Below are 21,203 nucleotides of genomic sequence, written 5' to 3' on the forward strand. Positions count from 1 at the left end.
AATTGGAATAGATTTATCATTTCACAAGTTAAAAAAAAAGCCTCTGGAAATCAAGCCCACAGGACTATGCAAGCCAGACCAGTTTCCTCGTCACCCCCTGTCAATGATATCATTGGATGCGGTATTGAGGGACATGTGGTTAGCACACCAGTCTCCCACCCACTGTCAGTTCTACAAAACCTGGGAATCACTATTTCTCAATTCAACCACCTCCTCAAATGGCCTCACAAGGCTGAGATCATCCTGTTCCTGTCCTCCCATCAAGGAAACATCTCTGCCAGTACTGTGAATCAAACCTGGATCCTCTGCATGGTAGTCGCATGCCATCTACTGATTTTGTGGTCATCTGGACCTTATTCACTGTGTTAATGTTGTTTTTCATAGGTCATTATATGGTGAGTGGTCGAGTGCACTTCAGATACTGCTATTATTTTGTTCATTCGTGTCCAATTTGTGAATGATGAACAACTGTTGGTAAACCTCTGTATGATGCTGAATTTCTCCATCCAACTGTCAAACTGGAATGCTATATCACACAGAGGGAATGGAATCCTAGAACAGCAGTTTTCTTAAAAATAGTTTCACCATCAGGAGAACCATTAATGCGTTCTCTCTACACGTATAATGAAGGCTCCACAAATGCTGTATTATTCGAAGCCTACTCCATTAATTTTAGAGACATTAATGGTCTGAAGACGGTCTATGTATGACTGAAATTGTTGCTCTCTCTCTTTTTTTGAGTCATCAGTCTTCTGACTGGTTTGAAGTAGTCCACCACAAATTTCTATCCTAGCTCTACCTCTTCATCTCAGAGTAGCATTTGCAACCTACGTCCTCATTATTTGTTGCATGCATTCCAGTTTCTGTCTTCCTCTACTGTTTGTACCCTATACAGCTCCCTCCAGTACCACGGAAGTTATTCCCTGATGTCTTAAGTAGATGTCTCTCCTTCTCGTCTGTGTTTTTCACATATTCCTTTCCTCTCCAATTCTGTGCAGAACCTCCTCATTCCTTACCTTATGTCTACCAAATTTTCAACATATGTCTGTAGCACCATATCGCAAATGCTTCAATTCTCTTTTGTTCTGATTTTCCCTCAGGCCATGTTTCACTACCATACAATGCTGAGCTCCAAACAAACATTCTCAGAAATTTCTTCCTCAAATTAATCCCTACTTTTGATGCTAGTAGACTTCTCTTGGCCAGGAACGTCCTTTCTCCCGGTGCTAATCTGCCTATGATGTCCTCCTTGTTCATCATTCATTGGTGATTTTGCTGCGTAAGTAGTAGGATTCCTGAACTTCATCTACTTTGAGACCATCAATCCTAATGTTAAGTTTCTCACTGTTCTCATTTCTGCTACTTCTCATTAGTTTTGTCTTTCTTCAATTTACTGTCAATCCATATTCTGTAATTACTAGATATTCATTCCTTTCAGCAGATCATGTAATTCTTCTTCACTTTAATTCAGGATAGCAATGTCATCCGCGAATCAGATCATTGACATCCTTTCACCTTGAATTTTGATTCACAATAGTGAACCTTTCTTTTTATTTCCATCATTGCTTCTTGAAGTGTAGATTGAACAGTAGTGACAAGGGACTACATCCCTGCCTTACACCCTTTTTAATCTGAGCACTTTGTTCTTGATCTTCCACTCTTATTATTCCCTCTTGATTTTGTACAGTACATTACCTGTCTCTCGCCTACTTTCCCAGAATTTGGCACTCTCAAATGCTTCTTCCAGATCGACATATCCTATGATCATGTCTTGATTTTCTTTAGCCTTTCTTCCATTACCAACCTCAGTATCAGAACTGCCTTTTCATTTCTCATGCCTTTACCTTTCATAAGGCCAAACTGATCATCATCTAACACATCCTCAATTTTCTTTTCCATTCTTCTGTATATTTTTCTTGTCAGCAGCTTGATGCATGAGCTATTATGCTGATTGTGCGACAATTCTCACTTTTGTCAGCTCTTGCAGTCTTCAGAATTGTGTGGATGATATTTTTCCGAAACTCAAATGGTATATCACCAGACCCATAAATTCTACACAACAACAAAAATAGTCGTTTTGTTGCCACTACCCCCACTGATTATCTACCCCGTCTGCCTTATTTGATGTTAAGTCTGCACAAAGCTCTTTTAAAATCTGAGTCTAATTTTGGATCCCCGATCTCTTCTATATCTACTCCTGTCTCTTCTTCTATCTCATCAGACAAATCTTTTCCCTCACAGAAGCCTTCAATGCACTCATTCCGTCTATCCGCTCTCTCCTCTGCATTTAACAGCGGAATTGCCATCGAACTCTTAATGTTACGAATCTTGCTTTTAATTTCACCAAAGGTAGTTTTGACTTTCCTTTCTGCCGAATACAGCCTGCTTTTTTGGTTTCTTCACATTTTTCATGCGTCCATTTCAGTTTAGCTTCTCTGAACTTACTATTTATTTTGTACCTAAGTGATTTGTATTTCTGTATTCCTGAATTTCCGTTAACATTTTTGTACTTTCTTCTTTCATCAATTAACTGAAGTATTTCTTCTGTTTCTTTGCAGTTACCTTCTTCGTACCTATGTTTTCCTTTCCAACTTCTGTGACTGCCATTTTTAGAGATATCAATTCCTCTTCAATTGTACTGCCTACTGTGCTATTTCATACTGCAGTACCTATAGCCTTAGATTACTTCAAGTGTATATCTTAGTATTTCCATATCCCACTGACTAATCTTCTAAACTTCAGCCTATTATTCATCACTACTACATTGTGATCTGAGTGCTCCTTACAAATCAGTATCTGATTTTGGAATCACTGTCTGACCATGATGTAATCTAAATGAAATCTTCCAGTTATCTCCCGGCCTTTTCCTGGTATACCCCCTCCTCCTGTGATTCTTGAACAGGGTATTCACTATTATGAGCTGAAATTTATTACAAAACTCAATTAGGCTTTCCTATCTCTCGTTCCTAGAACCAAGTCCATATTCTCCTGTAACCCATTCTTCTATGCCTTCCCCTAAAACCACACTCCAGTTCCCCATGACTACAGTATTAGATTTTCATCTCCCTCTAGTTACTGAATAACCTGTTCAATATGCTTTTTCTGTCTCTTCATCTTCAGCTTGTGATGTCAACATGTATACCTGAACTATCGTTTCAGGTGTTGCCTTGCTATCGATTCTGATGAGAATAGCTCTGCCTTCCTATTCATAACAGATCCCACTCCCGTTACACCATTTTCTGCTGCTGTTGATATCATCCTATACTCCTTGTCTTATTTTTATTTCACTTCACTGACCCCCATTATATACACAATGAGCCTTTGCATTTCCCTTTTCAGATTTTCTAGCTTCCCTACCATGTTCGAGCTTCTGACATTCCAGGCCCCAACTTGTAGAACATTATCCTTTTGTTGGGTATTCAGTCTTTTTCTCATGGTCACCTCCCCCTTGACAGTCCTCTCCCGGAGATCCAAATGGGGGACTATTCCGGAATATTTTGCCAATGGAGAGAACATCATAAAACTTTTCAATTACAGGCCACATTTCATCCGGATACACACTGTGTGTCTTTAATGCAGTGGTTTCCATTGCCTTCTGCATCCTCATGCCGAAGATCATTGCTGATTTGTCTGCCTTTAGGGGCAGCTTCCCACCCCATGGGCAAGAGAATGCCCTGAACCTCTGACCGCACCTCCACCCTCTCTCACAACGCAGTACACAGAAGGAAGGTGACATCTTACACCGGAAGCCTGATTTTCATTAAAAATTTAAGTGGTGGTGGAGTTTGGACCCAGGAGGACATTTTGATTACTAATCAAAGACACCACCCCAGACCACAGTTACCATACCATATAGACAGACACCATTTGCAATCTGGACTGATTAGTTTTTGCTACAGTTCATACATTCTGCTGGTGGGAGAGATAATTATTTCTTGTAGCTAGTTTTTACACATGAATAAAAAGCCTCAAAGCACTAGCAACCAATTATTGGTAGTACATATGTGCACCTGAACTACTTAACATAGCTTATAATTCTGTACAAAAAAAATAGAATACTCACACATAGAATGAAGATTTTCAAACACTTGTTGCATTCTAATGAGTTCATAATATAGTTCATCGTAGCTGCCAGGGGAGGGTAAGAAAGTGTCTCCATATGTTATAAACAAATTAAATATATTCAGCACCTGGAAGGAAACAACAATCATGAGCAAAACATAATGTGTATTTCTTCCTAAACAAATTGCTATTTTTATTACATAATAAGGGAGGTAATGGTAAATTACAGTACAGTAAATAATGCTTTCATAACCCTCTTATGAGACAGGTGAAATACCCTCAGACTTCAAGAAGAATATAATAATTCCAATCCCAAAGAAAGCAGGTGTTGTCAGATGTGAAAATTACAGAACTATCAGTTAAATAAGCCACAGCTGCAAAATACCAACACGAATTCTTTACAGACGAATGGAAAAACTAGTAGAAGCCCACCTCGGGGAAGATCAGTTTGGATTCCGTAGAAATGTTGGAACACATGAGGCAATACTGCCCCTATGACTTATCTTAGAACATAGATTAAGGAAAGGCAAAGCTACATTTCTAGCATTTGTAGACTTAAAGAAAGCTTTTGACAATGTTGACTGGAATACTCTCTTTCAAATTGTGAAGGTGGCAGGGGTATAATACAGGGAGCGAAAGGTTATTTACAATTTGTACAGGAACCGGATGGCAGTTATAAGAGTCGAGGGGCATGAAAGGGAAGCAGTGGCTGGGAAGGGAGTGAGACAGGGTTGTAGCCTATCGCTGATGTTATTCAATCTGTTTATTGAGCAAGCAGTAAAGGAAACAAAAGAAAAATTCAGAGTAGGAATTAAAATCCATGGAGAAGAAATTAAAACTTTGAGGTTCGCCGACGACATTGTAATTCTGTCAGAGACAGCAAAGGACTTGGAAGAGCAGTGGAACGGAATGGACAGTGTCTTGAAAGGAGGATATAAGTCGAACGTCAACAAAAGCAAAATGACGATAATGGAATGTAGTCAAATTAAATCGGGTGATGCTGAGGGAATTAGATTAGGAAATGAGACACTTAAAGTAGTAAAGGAGTTTTGCTATTTGGCGAGCAAAATAACTGATGATGGCCGAAGTAGAGAGAATATAAAATGTAGACTGGCAACGGCAAGGAAAGTGCTTCTGAAGAAGAGAAATTTGATAACATCGAGTATAGATTTAAGTGTCAGGAAGTCTTTTCTGAAAGTATTTGTATGGAGTGTAACCATGTATGGAAGTGAAACGTGGACGATAAATAGTTTAGACAAAAAGAGAGTAGAAGCTTTCAAAATGTGGTGCTACAGAAGAATGCTGAAGATTAGATGGGTAGATCACATAACTAATGAGGAGGTATTGAATAGAATTGGGGAGAATAAAAATTTGTGGCACAACTTGACTAGAAGAACGGATTGGTTGGTAGGACATATTCTGAGGCATCAAGGGATCACCAATTTAGTATGTGAGGGCAGCGTGGAGGGTAAAAATCGAAGAGGGAGACCACGAGATGAATACACTAAACAGATTCTGAAGGATGTAGGTTGCAGTAAGTAATGGGAGATGAAGAAGCTTGCACAGGATAGAGTAGCGTGGAGAGCTGCATAAAACCAGTCTCTGGACTGAAGACCACAACAACAACAACAAACCCTCTTAATGCCCTCAATAACACAACCAGTGCAATTCTCATGGCTCTAGATAAGTATTGTAAGGGCCCACCAGATAAAAATAATTCTCTCTCTCTCTCTCTCTTTTCCTTTAAAAGTCCACAACTTAAATTACAAATTCCTGTGTACTGACTGTAGTTACAGTGACCCAATATTAAGGATGGAAGAAAGTGAAGAAACTTCGCTTTAAAACAGACTTGACTAAATGACAACCAGGCCTGTCATAGAAATACACAGGGTAAATTATTTAAAAATCCTCATCACTGGAGACTTTTTAAACTTCCCTCGCACACCAGGTGTCACTAATGATCATGCATCTTTCAAAATGGCTGAGATGAGACGTTGAAGCTAGTGTGGTTAGTGCATAATTTGAACATCATATTTTCATTACATTGGCAAGATACAATTCAATACTCATAATACAGCAAAATTAATTTACTTTTGTTCGTTTTATAGGAGAAGTAAAGTCCTGTCGTAAAAAATTAACTTAGGTGCACAAGTATGGTAAGTAGACCCATAGATGGCGAAAGTTATCCACTACACAGCATTTGTACTTTTCTGTAGAGTGCCATAAGACTATCCATTCACCTGATGTGATCAACATTGTGGCTACCACATTCACTGATGTACAAAAAGAACTGTTGCTTTGGTGAACACGAATTGAGCAACATGATGATATAAGTAAACAGAGTATCTGGATCAGTATGAAAGCTGTGCTCATGTGTGTTGTTATGATCCATTTAAAAGCAATAAAGCATTATTTTGTGAGTTGCTTCACTTGATTTTGCTAATCAGTTCTGAGAGAGATTATACGTTATTCCCACCGTCATTCCAGGGCACAAGTTGTGTTCAACATGCTTTGAGCATTCCTTAAGTGAAATTTTAAGTGTAGATCAAAAGGAGCGAAACTAAGACACCAGTGGGGGGAAAAAAACAGAGTAGTAAAGATTATCACCGATGAAGACTGTGCGGAAGTGGAAGCAGCAGAAAATACAGAAGAACTGGATAAACTTGATACAAGTTTAACTGGTATATGACTCGACAATGAAAAAACAAACACGTTCTCTAGTTCCAAACCAAAAAATGTTATGGTAAGCATAAAATAAAATACAGCAAGCCAATATATCCTAAAGAAAGAGGCTTGTATGCTTCATGTTGCAGGAGACAAATATGTGAAGACAGTACTTCCTATCCTCAAGCACAGCAAGTAAACATGAGGAAAAACACAACCTAATTACTTATATAGACTAACAGGTGGGAAAAGATTCGTATTCTTACTTTTGTTCTTCCATTATGGACAAGAGAAAAATGGTGTTTCACAAAGAATGTTGCATGAAGTTAGTGAGATTTCTGATATGAAAGGAATCTGATCATTGTCTGGCTCTACGTAATCCTGGAAGCTACCTAATGAAACAACATTGTGTGTCAGGAATTTTTATGCAGATGATGAGCACTGTCATCTTATGCCTGGTTCGAAAGATTACGTTAGCATAAAAAAGAATGTTCATATTCCATAAAGTTTTGGGACTGAAGCTGGATAACGTTTACTTCCTGTCATGATATTTTAGCTGACAACCACTCAGCCATTTTTAGGATGGCTGTCTGCCATTTCTGGATATCTTGATAAGATGCAAAGGGGATGGGTCATTGGGGCATTTCATCTACCACACGCAAGCCCACACAGACAGAATTGTGTTTGCAAACATCTAGCTGCCACCACCCATCACAAACTATAGGCGTCCTTCAAACATTGGTGCACTGGGCACATGTTGTATCTGATGGAGACGGGCTTGTATGAGAGCTGGAACATGTACAGTCAGTTTTCAAAGATAATGCATATTATCTACATCAAATCAGCAAAACTTTAAGGACTAGGGCATTCCTACTGTACGACAACACTCTTTTGTCAAAATTAGGCAGGATCGAAAACATCATGTCAAAGTAACCTTTCACCCCCCTACAGAGGCTTGCGCTCTTCTTGGTTAGGAGGCAAAGGAGTATCTGGGATTGTGGAAGACTGTAATCTACAGAATACCTCACCAGCATGGCAAAGCCTACATTGGTCAGATGACGCACACAGTTCGTGAAAGATCCACTGAACAAGATCATCACACTCACCTTTCGCAGCCCAATAAGTCAGCCATAGCAGAACTGTATTTCCACAGGACATTCCATGGATTGTTCTGCCATGGAAATCTTTGCTTCTGCAAGATCCTTCTGAGTTTCAATTATTAAGGAACTGGTGGAAATAGGTTTAGTACAAGATCTTATTAACTGTGATGGTGGCTTTCAACTGGACATGTCATAGGACCCAATGATTTCTTTGATTTCTTCAGAAAGAAAATATTTTATGACCAATGACATGTGCAGTGACATTTAATTTTATTATTTTAACATTTGAATCCTAACTCTGAGTTCACATTCCAACAGAGAGCACACATGTAGTATCACATTATGCATGCACCTGCACACCATAGATGGAACAGTATTTGAAGAGAGCATGTAAATCAACCAAGGTCACTCATGCAGTGGCTGGATGTCTTTGTGCATGCATCTTCGTGCCTATTTTTTGTATAAAGGTAGTGATGTGAACTAACAACCTCTACTGCAAAACATCCACATGAAGATGGCTGAACGGTTGTCAGCTGAAATAGTGAGCAGGAAGTCAATGTTGTCTGGCTGCAATCCCGAAAATTCATGGACTACTCTTTATACCGGGAAAATTTCATGAATCACTCAACACTGTCCATCCTCAGAAACATTTAATACTTCATAATTTAGAAGAGTTGTGTGCAAATACACTCCTGGAAATGGAAAAAAGAACACATTGACACCGGTGTGTCAGACCCACCATACTTGCTCCGGACACTGCGAGAGGGCTGTACAAGCAATGATCACACGCACGGCACAGCGGACACACCAGGAACCGCGGTGTTGGCCGTCGAATGGCGCTAGCTGCGCAGCATTTGTGCACCGCCGCCGTCAGTGTCAGCCAGTTTGCCGTGGCATACGGAGCTCCATCGCAGTCTTTAACACTGGTAGCATGCCGCGACAGCGTGGACGTGAACCGTATGTGCAGTTGATGGACTTTGAGCGAGGGCGTATAGTGGGCATGCGGGAGGCCGGGTGAACGTACCGCCGAATTGCTCAACACGTGGGGCGTGAGGTCTCCACAGTACATCGATGTTGTCGCCAGTGGTCGGCGGAAGGTGCACGTGCCCGTCGACCTGGGACCGGACCCCAGCGACGCACGGATGCACGCCAAGACCGTAGGATCCTACGCAGTGCCGTAGGGGACCGCACCGCCACTTCCCAGCAAATTAGGGACACTGTTGCTCCTGGGGTATCGGCGAGGACCATTCGCAACCGTCTCCATGAAGCTGGGCTACGGTCCCGCACACCGTTAGGCCGTCTTCCGCTCACGCCCCAACATCGTGCAGCCCGCCTCCAGTGGTGTCGCAACAGGCGTGAATGGAGGGACGAATGGAGACGTGTCGTCTTCAGCGATGAGAGTCGCTTCTGCCTTGGTGCCAATGATGGTAGTATGCGTGTTTGGCGCCGTGCAGGTGAGCGCCACAATCAGGACTGCATACGACCGAGGCACACAGGGCCAACACCCGGCATCATGGTGTGGGGAGTGATCTCCTACACTGGCCGTACACCACTGGTGATCGTCGAGGGGACACTGAATAGTGCACGGTACATCCAAACCGTCATCGAACCCATCATTCTACCATTCCTAGACCGGCAAGGTAACTTGCTGTTCCAACAGGACAATGCACGTCCGCATGTATCCCGTGCCACCCAACGTGCTCTAGAAGGTGTAAGTCAACTACCCTGGCCAGCAAGATCTCCGGATCTGTCCCCCATTGAGCATGTTTGGGACTGGATGAAGCGTCGTCTCACACGGTCTGCACGTCCAGCACGAACGCTGGTCCAACTGAGGCGCCAGGTGGAAATGGCATGGCAAGCCGTTCCACAGGACTACATCCAGCATCTCTACGATCGTCTCCATGGGAGAATAGCAGCCTGCATTGCTGCGAAAGGTGGATATACACTGTACTAGTGCCGACATTGTGCATGCTCTGTTGCCTATGTCTATGTGCCTGTGGTTCTGTCAGTGTGATCATGTGATGTATCTGACCCCAGGAATGTGTCAATAAAGTTTCCCCTTCCTGGGACAATGAATTCACGGTGTTCTTATTTCAATTTCCAGGAGTGTATATAAGAAAATTTATCCTAACATTAAACCAGGATTTTCAAAATTTTGTCAAATGTATCCTAAATGGTGTGTACTTGTTGGTTCAACAGGAATGCATGCTGTGTATGCACCATACACCAGAATGATGGCACTTTTACAGGACTTAAATTTAAATATGAAAGATGATGTAAGTTCTTTCACAGATAAAACTGTTTGTAGCACCAAAAAAATTAACAATTTACATTGAAATTAAATTTCAACTTGAAGAATATGACAAAATAAATTTCCATGAGTGGGTATCAGTCAAAGGAACTCAGTTACTGATATAACCCAACCATTTAATGAATTTACAGGTCTGATAGTAACTAAACTAGAAACTCTAGTTCCACACTGTTATAAAGCAAAAAGTCAAGTTGCATATTTGAAAGAGAGAAAAAAAATAATATGAGTGAAAATGAGGCATTAGTATTAATGGATTTTGCTGAAAATTGTGGTTTTTTGCTACAACATGCAACTCAAACCTACCATTGGTCTTCCATGTCATATGCTATACTTCTTGCTGTTATATGCTACAAAAATCCTGATACTGAAGAACTATGACATTTATCATTATGTTCTAGTTACAATGATTTAAATCATGACATTGCTTTTGTCTAAAATATTCAGTCAGAGTCAATTACGCATTGCTGTCCTACTGTTAATAAAACAGAGTATTTTACAGATGGGTGCAGTGTTCAATACAAAAAGTGCAAAAGTTTTCCTGAATTTGTGCCTTCACAAGGTTGATTTTAGAATCACTGTCAAATGGTATTTCTTTCTAACAAGCCATAGAAATTGGCAGTGTGAAATGGATGGTGACAAAGGCCAATTTACAGGGACTGTACGAAAGGAGCAAATTTCTCATGCTAAGAAATGAGTTTACTGGAGAAAAAGTTTCTAAAATCCCCTTTTTTATATAGAGGACACAAGTAAATTCTACAAGCAGTAATCTGTGCGAGTGATTTGCAAAATCAAAAACTGTGGTTGGTATCAGAAGTTTCCACCAGTTAATACCTTTACCAACAAATACTCTGTCTGCAAAAAAAGTTAGCAGTGACAATAATTACACTTTGCAATTTAATTTTTCTGGTGTGCAAACACCTATTGCCGACTCCTTAAAAGTAAACTGTTCTGTTTGCTGCAAATATGATTCTAAATGGTATATCAGTCTTACTGAAATTATAAATTTAGGTCAGGGACATGCTGGAATTAGATTTAGGCATGCGCCAGGTCCATCAGAATATTTTTACAGGCCAAATAAGGTTGATTCTTGTCGGATCCCATTTCAAAGTTTATTATGTACCATACAACAATTGACGACGACATGCAGGCAACATAAAATTTCAGTGGAATTCCTATGACACAGCTCAAGCTATGGCTGCAGAATCTGAGGTGTATGTTGCATGGTTGGGTATAGTTACAGCAACTTAACAACTACCATAGGAATGGGCTGCCTCCCTCTCCTCGGTGCATCACCGAAGTCACCTGTATCTTTAAATTTCTTGATCAGATTCTTTGACTCATTTATTGAGACGGGGGCTCTTTGCAGCTGTTTGTGTTGGTGATATTCCTCCAACGCAGCACTGCTATTACTGCCATTCTCATAAAACAATTTTACAAGCATTGCACAGTCCTTCTTCTCAGTAGCTATTGCACGTTGTATGGAAAACTTCAATCTTCTTAATACTTTACACCAACAGTCACATTACAAAAGAAATAAACAAGTGTCACCATGCAACAAAGAACATACTGATGTCAAAACAAGAAACATTTCACATTCTGGCTGCTTACAGAGCAATATTTTTAATTGGTGACAGGAAGTGGAATTATTATTTTTTCAGCATACTTCATGACCACACCGATTAATGAACATACCTATGATGGTTCAGTGTCCTGCAATATATACGGCCTGCATGGCAGCACTCTGAACACCTTCAGTTTAATTACAGCTACCCAGTAAAAAGGTTTGTCAGTGCTGACAAACCCATTACTCAGAGTTCCAAGATTCACCATTCCTGGACCTGACCATTACTAGCTGAGCCTCTTCAGAGGTACCATCTGCTTCCACAATGGGGAGCTTACAGCCTTATGGAAAATTCTAGGTTTTTTTCTGATTAAAGCTCATATTAAGTAACATAGGATGAAACTGATTGGAACAATGACAACAGGAAATGTTCTATTCAAAGAGTAGGGAAGGGGAAAGATGGGCACGTGCCTTGGTCTCCCATCACTGTGCCTGACTGTCTTCTCATGACTACTTCATCTAGTCTCTGTGGTGCTCCCCCTCCCCCCCCCCCCCCCCCCACTTGTATGCTATGTTGCTGCATGTGTGTGTTTCTTTCCTGAAGAAAGTTTTAGCCAAAAGCTAAATGTACAACAGTCTTTTCATTGTGCCTGTCTGCAATTCAATGTGTCATCTTTACAGTGAGTAGCCATCCATTCCTTTCCTAACATTGTCGGAAATTCCAGCCTGCTGGAGTTTCCATTGTTTTATACGCATACTAGGTTTATTTTGATGACTTACAAGTGATTACCATATTACCGGTAACTGAAGGAGATAATAAAAGTACTGGTACACAGAAAATAAAATTAAACAAAGACATACCTTAATCAGATACAGATGCCACTTAGTCCTTCTCACTGGCATGGTGAACTGAATTTGCGGTGTTACTGCCTATTTCATGGTTATCTTGCATTTCACTCCACTGTAGATCATCTTCACTCCCATCTAATACATCTGTTACACAGCACTTTTTACAGCCATTCACAACTGATGCACTGGATATGCACGTCCAAGAAATTGGAACCCCCTTCACAATTAGAGGTACCAAAGGCTTCAGCAAATTCCCCATAGGAGTCAAGCTTGACAACTCTGAAGTAAACAATTGCTGAACTGTTCCTTCAGATGGTCTTTAACTGGAATATTCACCACCACATCTAACACTTGTAGTTGCAAAGTCATGCCTTCTGGAATGATGACAAGATCTGTGTTTAATTTCATGATTTCTGCCTTCAATGTTGGTGTCAAATGCCCCTTGAAAGCAACAAGGATTAACATTCCATGATTCTTAACAAGAGCACCTGACTGCCTGCTTCAGGCTGTAGGGAGTCTATCTATAACTAACTCACTGGTCACCCATCCTTTTCCAATGAAACAAAACATGACACCAGGTGGTAGCTTTCCCTTTGGCATAGTTCTACGACTGAGGATGATGTAGCATCACATCTTTGTCCCATCTCACACATAATATCACAGTGATTTGCAATTTCTCATTGTCTGTGATAGGAACCAATGCACTTTTGGTGCCTTTCTCTTCAACTATTGTACTATATGGCATGTTGAAACAAACAAGAGTCTTCTCAGTCTTTCCAATTTGCACTAAGAGGTAAGCATGTACCTTTCTCAGTCCTATAATGTGTCAGTGATACTTGATCCACTTCTCCATGTACAATGCTGGAAGAACAAGGTATGTTCTACACCACAGCACAAGTTCACTATGTCACACCATCCTTGTACACCACCCACAGCTGACTTAAAATTCACACAGTGTGCTTGTACCAGTTCACATCCTTTACTCTGTATGACATCGCAGAAAACGGTCATCCTTTCTTTATGTTTCTTGCGCACAAATGCCAGTATTTCCAATTCAATAATTTTCCACTCCGTGGGCCACCGAAAGTTTTCAGGTGCCCTTTGTTCTTTTGCCACCGCCGGACATTGGCTTCTGTTACTTCATGCTTCCTTGAAGCCGCATAATTGTTTGTTGCTTCTGCATGCTGAGCAATGAGATTTTGAACTTTATGTCACAGTAACACCTGCATCGTGTTGAGAAATTCAATGCTGAACCATGCTGTTTCACTTTAGAAGAGTGAGCTCTACAGTCGAACAACAAGTGATAAAAAACATTGCCACACTTTCTGTTATCATACAACAATGTTCAAAGCGTATGCATATATTCAAGGTTAAAGCAGCATGTGTGGCAGAGAGTAAAATTACAATTTAACAGCAGCTCGAGGTTCTAATTGGCAATGAAAAGAAAAACTCCACATCATATGGCATGAATACAAGACTACTCCCTACTTCCGGACATGAAAATCCGGGTAAAAACGTTGTCTTGGGTTGGGAGATGTAGTATGCTAAGGGTTGATATGGCATTCAATCAAACACTGGTCAGGCACATATTTTTAGTGTTGCCATGGCAACAATTGCAGTGAAAACTGAATACTGTCGGCAGCCAAGTAAAAATATTACAGTTTTCTGACTAAAGCTGAATTATTGTTATGTGACTAACATTCGCAGAAAACGACAGAGTGTTAATGTGTATATGCATGCACATAAATACTGATGCCTTCCAACAATTACAAACTGCTTGGATATTGGTAACCAAGGTACTTTCTGCATGTTTCAATCTGGTGATGGATAGCTGTAAAATTTTCTTGGTTTAGTAAAAAATACATCTTCACAGGCCAGTTAGAAATAGATAGATGGATGGATGGAGAGGGGGGGGAGAGAGGGAGAGGGGGGGGGGAGGGAGAGAGGGGGAGGGGGAGGGGGAGAGGGAGAGAGAAAGAGAGAGAGAGAGAGAGAGTAGAGGTGGTGGTGGTGGTGGTGGTGCTGCTGCTGCTGCTGCTGCTGCTGCTGCTGCTGACAGGGGGAGGACATCAACATGGATTTGCAAAACCATTATGTTGTGTTAGTAGCGATTTTTATACATATGGAGCAAAAATAGAATGAAAAGTTTGCTATGACCCACCTGCAAAGTAAGATGAAAGATATTCATTTTTTTGGCAAGGTGATTTTCATTTGCAAGAACAAATTTCAGCAATGTAATTAATGCTGTAAGCAGCTCTTTCCACTGGTAATTTAGACGAACACGACATCTCTTCTGGTAACACAGAACTCGATGAACAACACCAACACAGAGCAAGTACAACTCCATTGGCAACTTCTTCATCATGTGGCTCATAATGAATTCCACCAGCAGGTCTACACACAAAAGACAATTGCTTTCAGTACATCTCATTGGAGACATGAAAAATATGCACATGGAATTATATGGATAGTGATACAGAACACATTCCAAATTCAGTGAAGAAATTTTTCGTTATTTCTAAATTCTTCTTTTTCTGAATTAGTTCATCAATACCCATATATTCACTAAACTAATATCTCTCTCTCTCTCTCTCTCTCTCTCTCTCTCTCTCTCACACACACACACACACACACACACACACACACACACACACAGAATGAAAGTCTGAAGGTGACCGCAGGACCAAAGAGATGGTTCTAAGCTCAGACAGTATGATGTTCTCAGCAGAAAAAAGCTTTTCTCGAAGAAAGAGGATAGTTTGATTCACATTCTTTGCATACAGAATTCTGCATGTAATAGACATACATGTCATTTTAAATTTCCGTAGGATGTTCCTTACCGATAGTCACAATATGTTCATATGTAGTATCTTCACAAGTACGTCCCTGACACTATGGCTTGGGAACCTACATGTTACAAAAACATGGTTAGTCTAGAGACTGTAATAGCATTTAAATATTCGGGGATAACAGCATGAAGTGATATTAAATACAAAGAAAATCATTAGTAGGTAAAGCAAATGGCAGATGTGGAGTATTTATTTATTTATTTATTTATTTTTTGGGTGGGGTTTATCTGTGGAAGAAAGGTGCCTTTATAAATGAAACTGCATACATGATAAAGATACTTGTGCAGCATTTTCTAAGGTGCTGACCTAGCTTTTTAAAAGCCCTTACACATCAGGTAGGGCATATGCTAGAGTATACAGTCATTGCAATTACAGTTAACTTCTCAACAAGATTATGTCATCATTATGCCCATGCAAGCTACTGAGCAAGTACACTGTGGCTTGGTCAAAAGTCACAAAGCTATTAAGAAAGAGAGCAACTATAAACCAAGTTGGCACCAAAGAACCCTCCCATCAGCAATGGATAACTCTGCTTTCTCTGCTTTTAGTGGGTGACAACACATCTGGGTATAAGAAATATGGCCTTTATTTTGGAGGAACTTGTAATCCTGGCCAGATTAAATAACTGCTTCTCACAGTCAGTTAATTATTAAGAAATACACCTTGCAGAGATTTTAGGAAATATAGGAAGCATACACATATATTCCTGCAATTGCAATGCTTAGTTAACTACTTTGTAAATAACTTGTTGTTCACAGTATAAGGTAAAATTTTTGTAATGTTAAGAATCTGTTGCTAGAGTTAACCACAAGCACATGGCAAGTTCTCTGTAAATGCTGCTACTGATAACTGCACAACTGCTATGAAAAGAGTGCTTTGCCAATAAATACGGTACACAAATTGAATTATTATTTTCATTCTCAAGGGTGTAATATCCGTGAAATTCACTAATGATAAATACAAACTGTAGATGTTCTACACACACACACACACACACACACAAAAGCCTTATTTTAACATTTAGGCTTAATGTTTTCTGGTTTGTTTCCTCTACATATAGGTACTGTTTGGCTTACAAACCCTGATGAGCCAGAAATTATTTTGAACAATTAGTTCAGGATCTCACTGGAAGTGTAAATAGTTTCGAAAACGTGCTTGACATATTAGCAACAAATAACTCTGAGCATGATGAGAGATACAGGGCTTAGCCAACACAAGGTTATTGCATTGAGACGGAACACTAAGTCCAAATCCACCAAAAATAAATGCAAAAGTATATCTATTTAAAAGAGCTGATACAAATTCACTTGATGCTTTTCTAAGAGACAGTCTCCACTCCTTCCCAACAAATTACGTATGGCTTAAAGTCAAAGAAATAGTATTAACAGCAATGGAGAGACGTATGCCAAATAAATTAATATGAGACAGAACTAGTTCCCCATGGTACACATAACAGTCAAGAGACAGTTGCAGAACCAATGGAAAAAGCACGCCAAATTTAGAACAACACAAAACCTCCAAGATCAGCAATGTTTCACAGAAGCTCAAAATTTAGCATGGGCTTCAACATGAAATGCTTTTAATAGTTTTCACAACAAGACTGTCTTGAAATATGAGAGAAAATCCAAAGAGATTCTGGTCGTATGTAAAGTAGACCAGCGGCAACACACAGTCAATGGTAATGTTACCAATGACAGTGCCACTACAGCGGAGTTATTAAACACATTTTCTGAAATTACTTCATCAAAGAAGACCAAGGGCATATTCCAAAATTTGAATCAAGAACAGTTGCCAACATGAGTAACTTAGAAATAGATATCCTTGGTGTAGAAAAGCAACTTCAATAACCTAACAAAGCCAAGTCTTCTGATCCAGATTGTGTATCAATTACTTCCTTTCAGAGTACGCTTTTATAACAGCTCTGTTCTCAGCAATCATACACAACCACTTACTCGATGAAAGATCCATTCTAAGGAGTGGGAAACTGCACAGGTCACAACACTACTCAAGAAGGGAAATAGGAGTAATCAGCAGATTACTGGCCCAGAACACTAATGTCGATTTGCAGTAGTATTTTGGAACATATACTTTGTTTGATCATTATGAATTACCATGAAGAAAATGATCTGCTGATACTGGTCAGTTCAAATCCAGAAAGTATATTTCTTGTGAAATTCAACTACCTCTTTATACACGCAACCCCCATCTGACCTCCTGAGTGCCCTAGGTGCCCTACCTGTCCCACCACATCCCCTCATGCACACACAAACAACACTTTGCCATCTCCCACCAGCACTCTGCTATCCCTCCTTCTCCACACCATAGCCTTCGCTTTAGCCCCACCAGCCAGACTGTTTCTCCCCTCGTGCAGTCACTCAGCCTGGCCTCAGTGACCAGAGACGGGTCTCGCGTGCGTGCGTGTGTGCGCCTGTGTGCGCGCGTTTTGTCTACTTAAGAAGAAGGCCTTCTGGCTGAAAGCTCACATGTTTAGCTGCCTTTCTGTGGCGCCTATCTGTGACTCAACATCTCCTGCACATGATTAGTAGCAATCTACCCTTTTCATAATATTTTCATTATTCCCTCCTGGATTTTCCACCGTTTAATCTGTGTAAATGATTTAGATGATGATCTGAGCAGCTTTCTTATAACCCAAAGGAGATAGCATTTTGGATTGCAAAAGGTGGAATAATTTTCATTTTCAGGTATGTTGTATGTAATACCCTTCTCGTGAAGAATCCTATTTTCAGATATTGGCCCCCTTGTGTTATATCCATCATCTTGAAAAAAAAACCCACTAAGAAATTTCACTAGTTACAGTTTTCCCTCAGTAACTCGCTTCCAATGCATTTTAGACAAAAATATGCCATTATCAGCTTTAAAGAGTGTTAAATTTACTGCAAGTTTCATACACAACAGGCTGTGAACACCTGAAAAAATGTTATGAAATCACAGAAAGTTAAGAATGTCAGTGGTTTTGCCTAAATAACTTTTCTTAGTATAATTTTCTGCACAGTGCATAATAACCAATGTTGTAGAGGACTTAATTTTCTTCTACAGTCATACCAAGTACTTGTAATTACACCCTGTACACACTGTGGAATGTTGCATTAACAATTTTAGTGAAAGTTGACTTGAAAGTCAGTAAAAAATAACAGTCCCGAATATAACTTCATCTTTAAGCCATTATGTAAGCAATATATATGTTTAATTGGTCAGATACATACAATTTCTAGAGATTAATTATTTTTGGAAGATAAAAATACCAATTTTCAACACTTTTACACGTATGTATATTTCAACAAAATACAGTTTAAAACTAGATATTAAATTTTATTTTGATGCTCTACACAAAGTTAAAGGTACATCAACTTCTGTTATTTTGCCTCAGATGAGGTTAGTGTTTACACTTCATCACTTCAACCAATAGGCAGTGGATTATCTAATTCATCTTCCATGTTGAATTCCACCTCTGGTGCATTACCACATGATTCAGATCCACAATGAACACACACAATGGAGATCAAAGTCCTGCTTTTTGCAGTCATAATTGTACCCACAGGTCTTTTGCACTGGCTTGAAATCATGTTCAAGCGAAGCCTGTGGAGCTGTTTCTTTATTCATTGGCACTGGAATTAGACCACCAATATCCTCCTGGTCCCACTTGACGGTGTCATTTTCATACCCCATCCACATTTGACCTTGCAGATAAGTTCGATGTGCATGACACTGAAGGGCGTCCCTTGTTGGAGGTAGGCATGTCAAATCGAATTTTGTGGGAAGCACCACTCTCAAGTGTAGTGCAAAATCTAATTTTACGTTGTAGAAACAGAGCAGAGGTGGTATTGCGATCACTTATCACATGGAAGGATAGAATGTTATATCTGAAGAATGTTTTGGGATATAGCATATCTCCTATGTTACCCCTTCCAAATTTTCAAAACCACACACTGTCTCGTATTAAAGCCATTACGAAAAACAAAAGATCAATGTCTTCTGCTATAACAACAACAGAACCATGCATGTTCAAAAGACAACAAAATGGCAGCTTTCACAATTAACATATTTCTATCTTCCATTGCTTGTTTGGTGACCATCTGTACTCTGAAATCCCTTCTGAAGCAATTGAGATGAAGCAGGTTCGTTTGTTTATTTTTTTCTTTTTCATTCAATAACAATTTATCCTTTGGCATCTGCAGAAACATGGTACCATCAAAGTAAATTTCTGCACAAAATTGTAGCTTGGAATGACGAGCTCCTTCGGTGCTCTTTTTGTTCTTTTGTTTTCTTCTGTGGGGTACCCATCGAAGACTACCACACCATTTTGGCCATCATGTCCCAGTACGTAGGTCACAAATCTTCAAAAAAATGGAAAAAAAAACTTTCATTCTGAGTCCAGTGAACATGGTGTAGGAGGTAGCCGCCACCTATTACATCAACTTTGCTCTTTCCCATTTCTACGTCACTTAGTAAAAGCGTGAAAGCAGAGTACAAAGTGGCCTTTGTCTTTTTGTGAATGTATTCCCTAGAAATTACACGAATCTCATGAGTTCATGAGATGCTTAAAGATAAAATTACATTCAGGAATAAATCCTCTACAACAAAGGTTATAGCTCACTGTGCAGAAAACTGCGCCAAAAAAGTTATTACGGTGAAACCACTGACATATCTAACCTTTAGTATTTCATGACTTTTTGCACATGTTTGAAGTCTGGTATGTCAATAGCTGTTCAGAATTTTCCATGTTATATATGTAACATACAGAAAATTTAAAGCTCTTTAAACTGATAATGGCATATTTTTGCCTAAAATGCAATGTAAACTAGTTACTGAGGAAGAAACTGTAAAAGGTAACATTTCTTAGCAATTTTTTCAAAATGGCAGATAACGCACAAGGGATAGAAGGTCTAAAACTTGGACTTTTCACAAGACTGGTAATACGTAAAACAAATCTGAAAATGAAATTACTCCACCCTTAGCAACCCAACTCCATTTTCAGAGCTATTTCTACTGGGCCATGATTCTGTTTGCAGACGATGTTGTCATTTACCAATCAATAAAGTTGTCAGAAGATCAAAACCAATAGTAAAATGGTTTAGAGATGATATCTGTACGAAGCTTCCTGGCAGATTAAAACTGTGTGCCGGAAAATTCCATATCAGCACACACTCCGCTGCAGAGTGAAAATCTCATTCTGGATATCTGTATGGTGTGAAGAGACATCATAACGAAAAGTAAGAAGTCATCCAAATGAGTACTAAATGGAATGCATTAATTTCTGTACACAATAAAACACACACATATAAAGGTTGTCAATTCAACTAAAGGCCTATACATTACAATTATGAATAACTTAAAAGCGAACAATAACACAGATAATGTTGTGGGGAAGGTGAACTAAAGACTGTGTTTTATTTGCAACACGTCTACTAAAGAGGACTGCCTACACTACATTTATCCACCCTCTTTTGGAATATTGCTGCACAGTATCAGATTCTTACCAGATAGGACTAACAGAGGACATTGAAAAAGTTTAAAGAAGGGCAATTTGCTGTGTATTATCATTAAGTAAGGGAGAGAGTGTCGCTGAAATGATATGCCAGTTGGGGTGGCAGTTGTCAAAACAGAGACTTTTTCATTGTGTCGAGATCTCTTCACAAAATTTAAATATCTAACAGTCTTCTCTGAATATGGAAATATTTTGTTGACAACCACTTACTTAGGGAAAAATGGTTATTGTAATACAATAAAAGAAATAAAAGCTCACAGGGAAAAATTTATGTGTTGTTTTTCCTGTGCACTGTTCATAA

The 21,203-nt window shown here is 39.6% G+C and overlaps 1 protein-coding gene across 1 annotated transcript in view; it reads right to left on the reverse strand.

The window, feature by feature from the left end:
* The window catches only part of LOC126260032 (armadillo-like helical domain-containing protein 3), a 118,741-nt gene that overhangs the window by 18,999 nt on the left and 78,539 nt on the right, over window positions 1-21,203 (reverse strand). Inside the window, exons 11-12 of the mRNA XM_049957204.1 lie at window positions 14,709-14,941; window positions 4,064-4,190 (exon numbers count right to left, since the gene is read on the reverse strand). Coding sequence (XP_049813161.1) covers window positions 4,064-4,190; window positions 14,709-14,941 — 360 coding nt within the window. The remainder of the gene's footprint in view (window positions 1-4,063; window positions 4,191-14,708; window positions 14,942-21,203) is intronic.

The sequence above is a fragment of the Schistocerca nitens genome, chromosome 5, assembly GCF_023898315.1.
Source record: "Schistocerca nitens isolate TAMUIC-IGC-003100 chromosome 5, iqSchNite1.1, whole genome shotgun sequence".
Lineage (NCBI taxonomy): Eukaryota > Metazoa > Arthropoda > Insecta > Orthoptera > Acrididae > Schistocerca > Schistocerca nitens.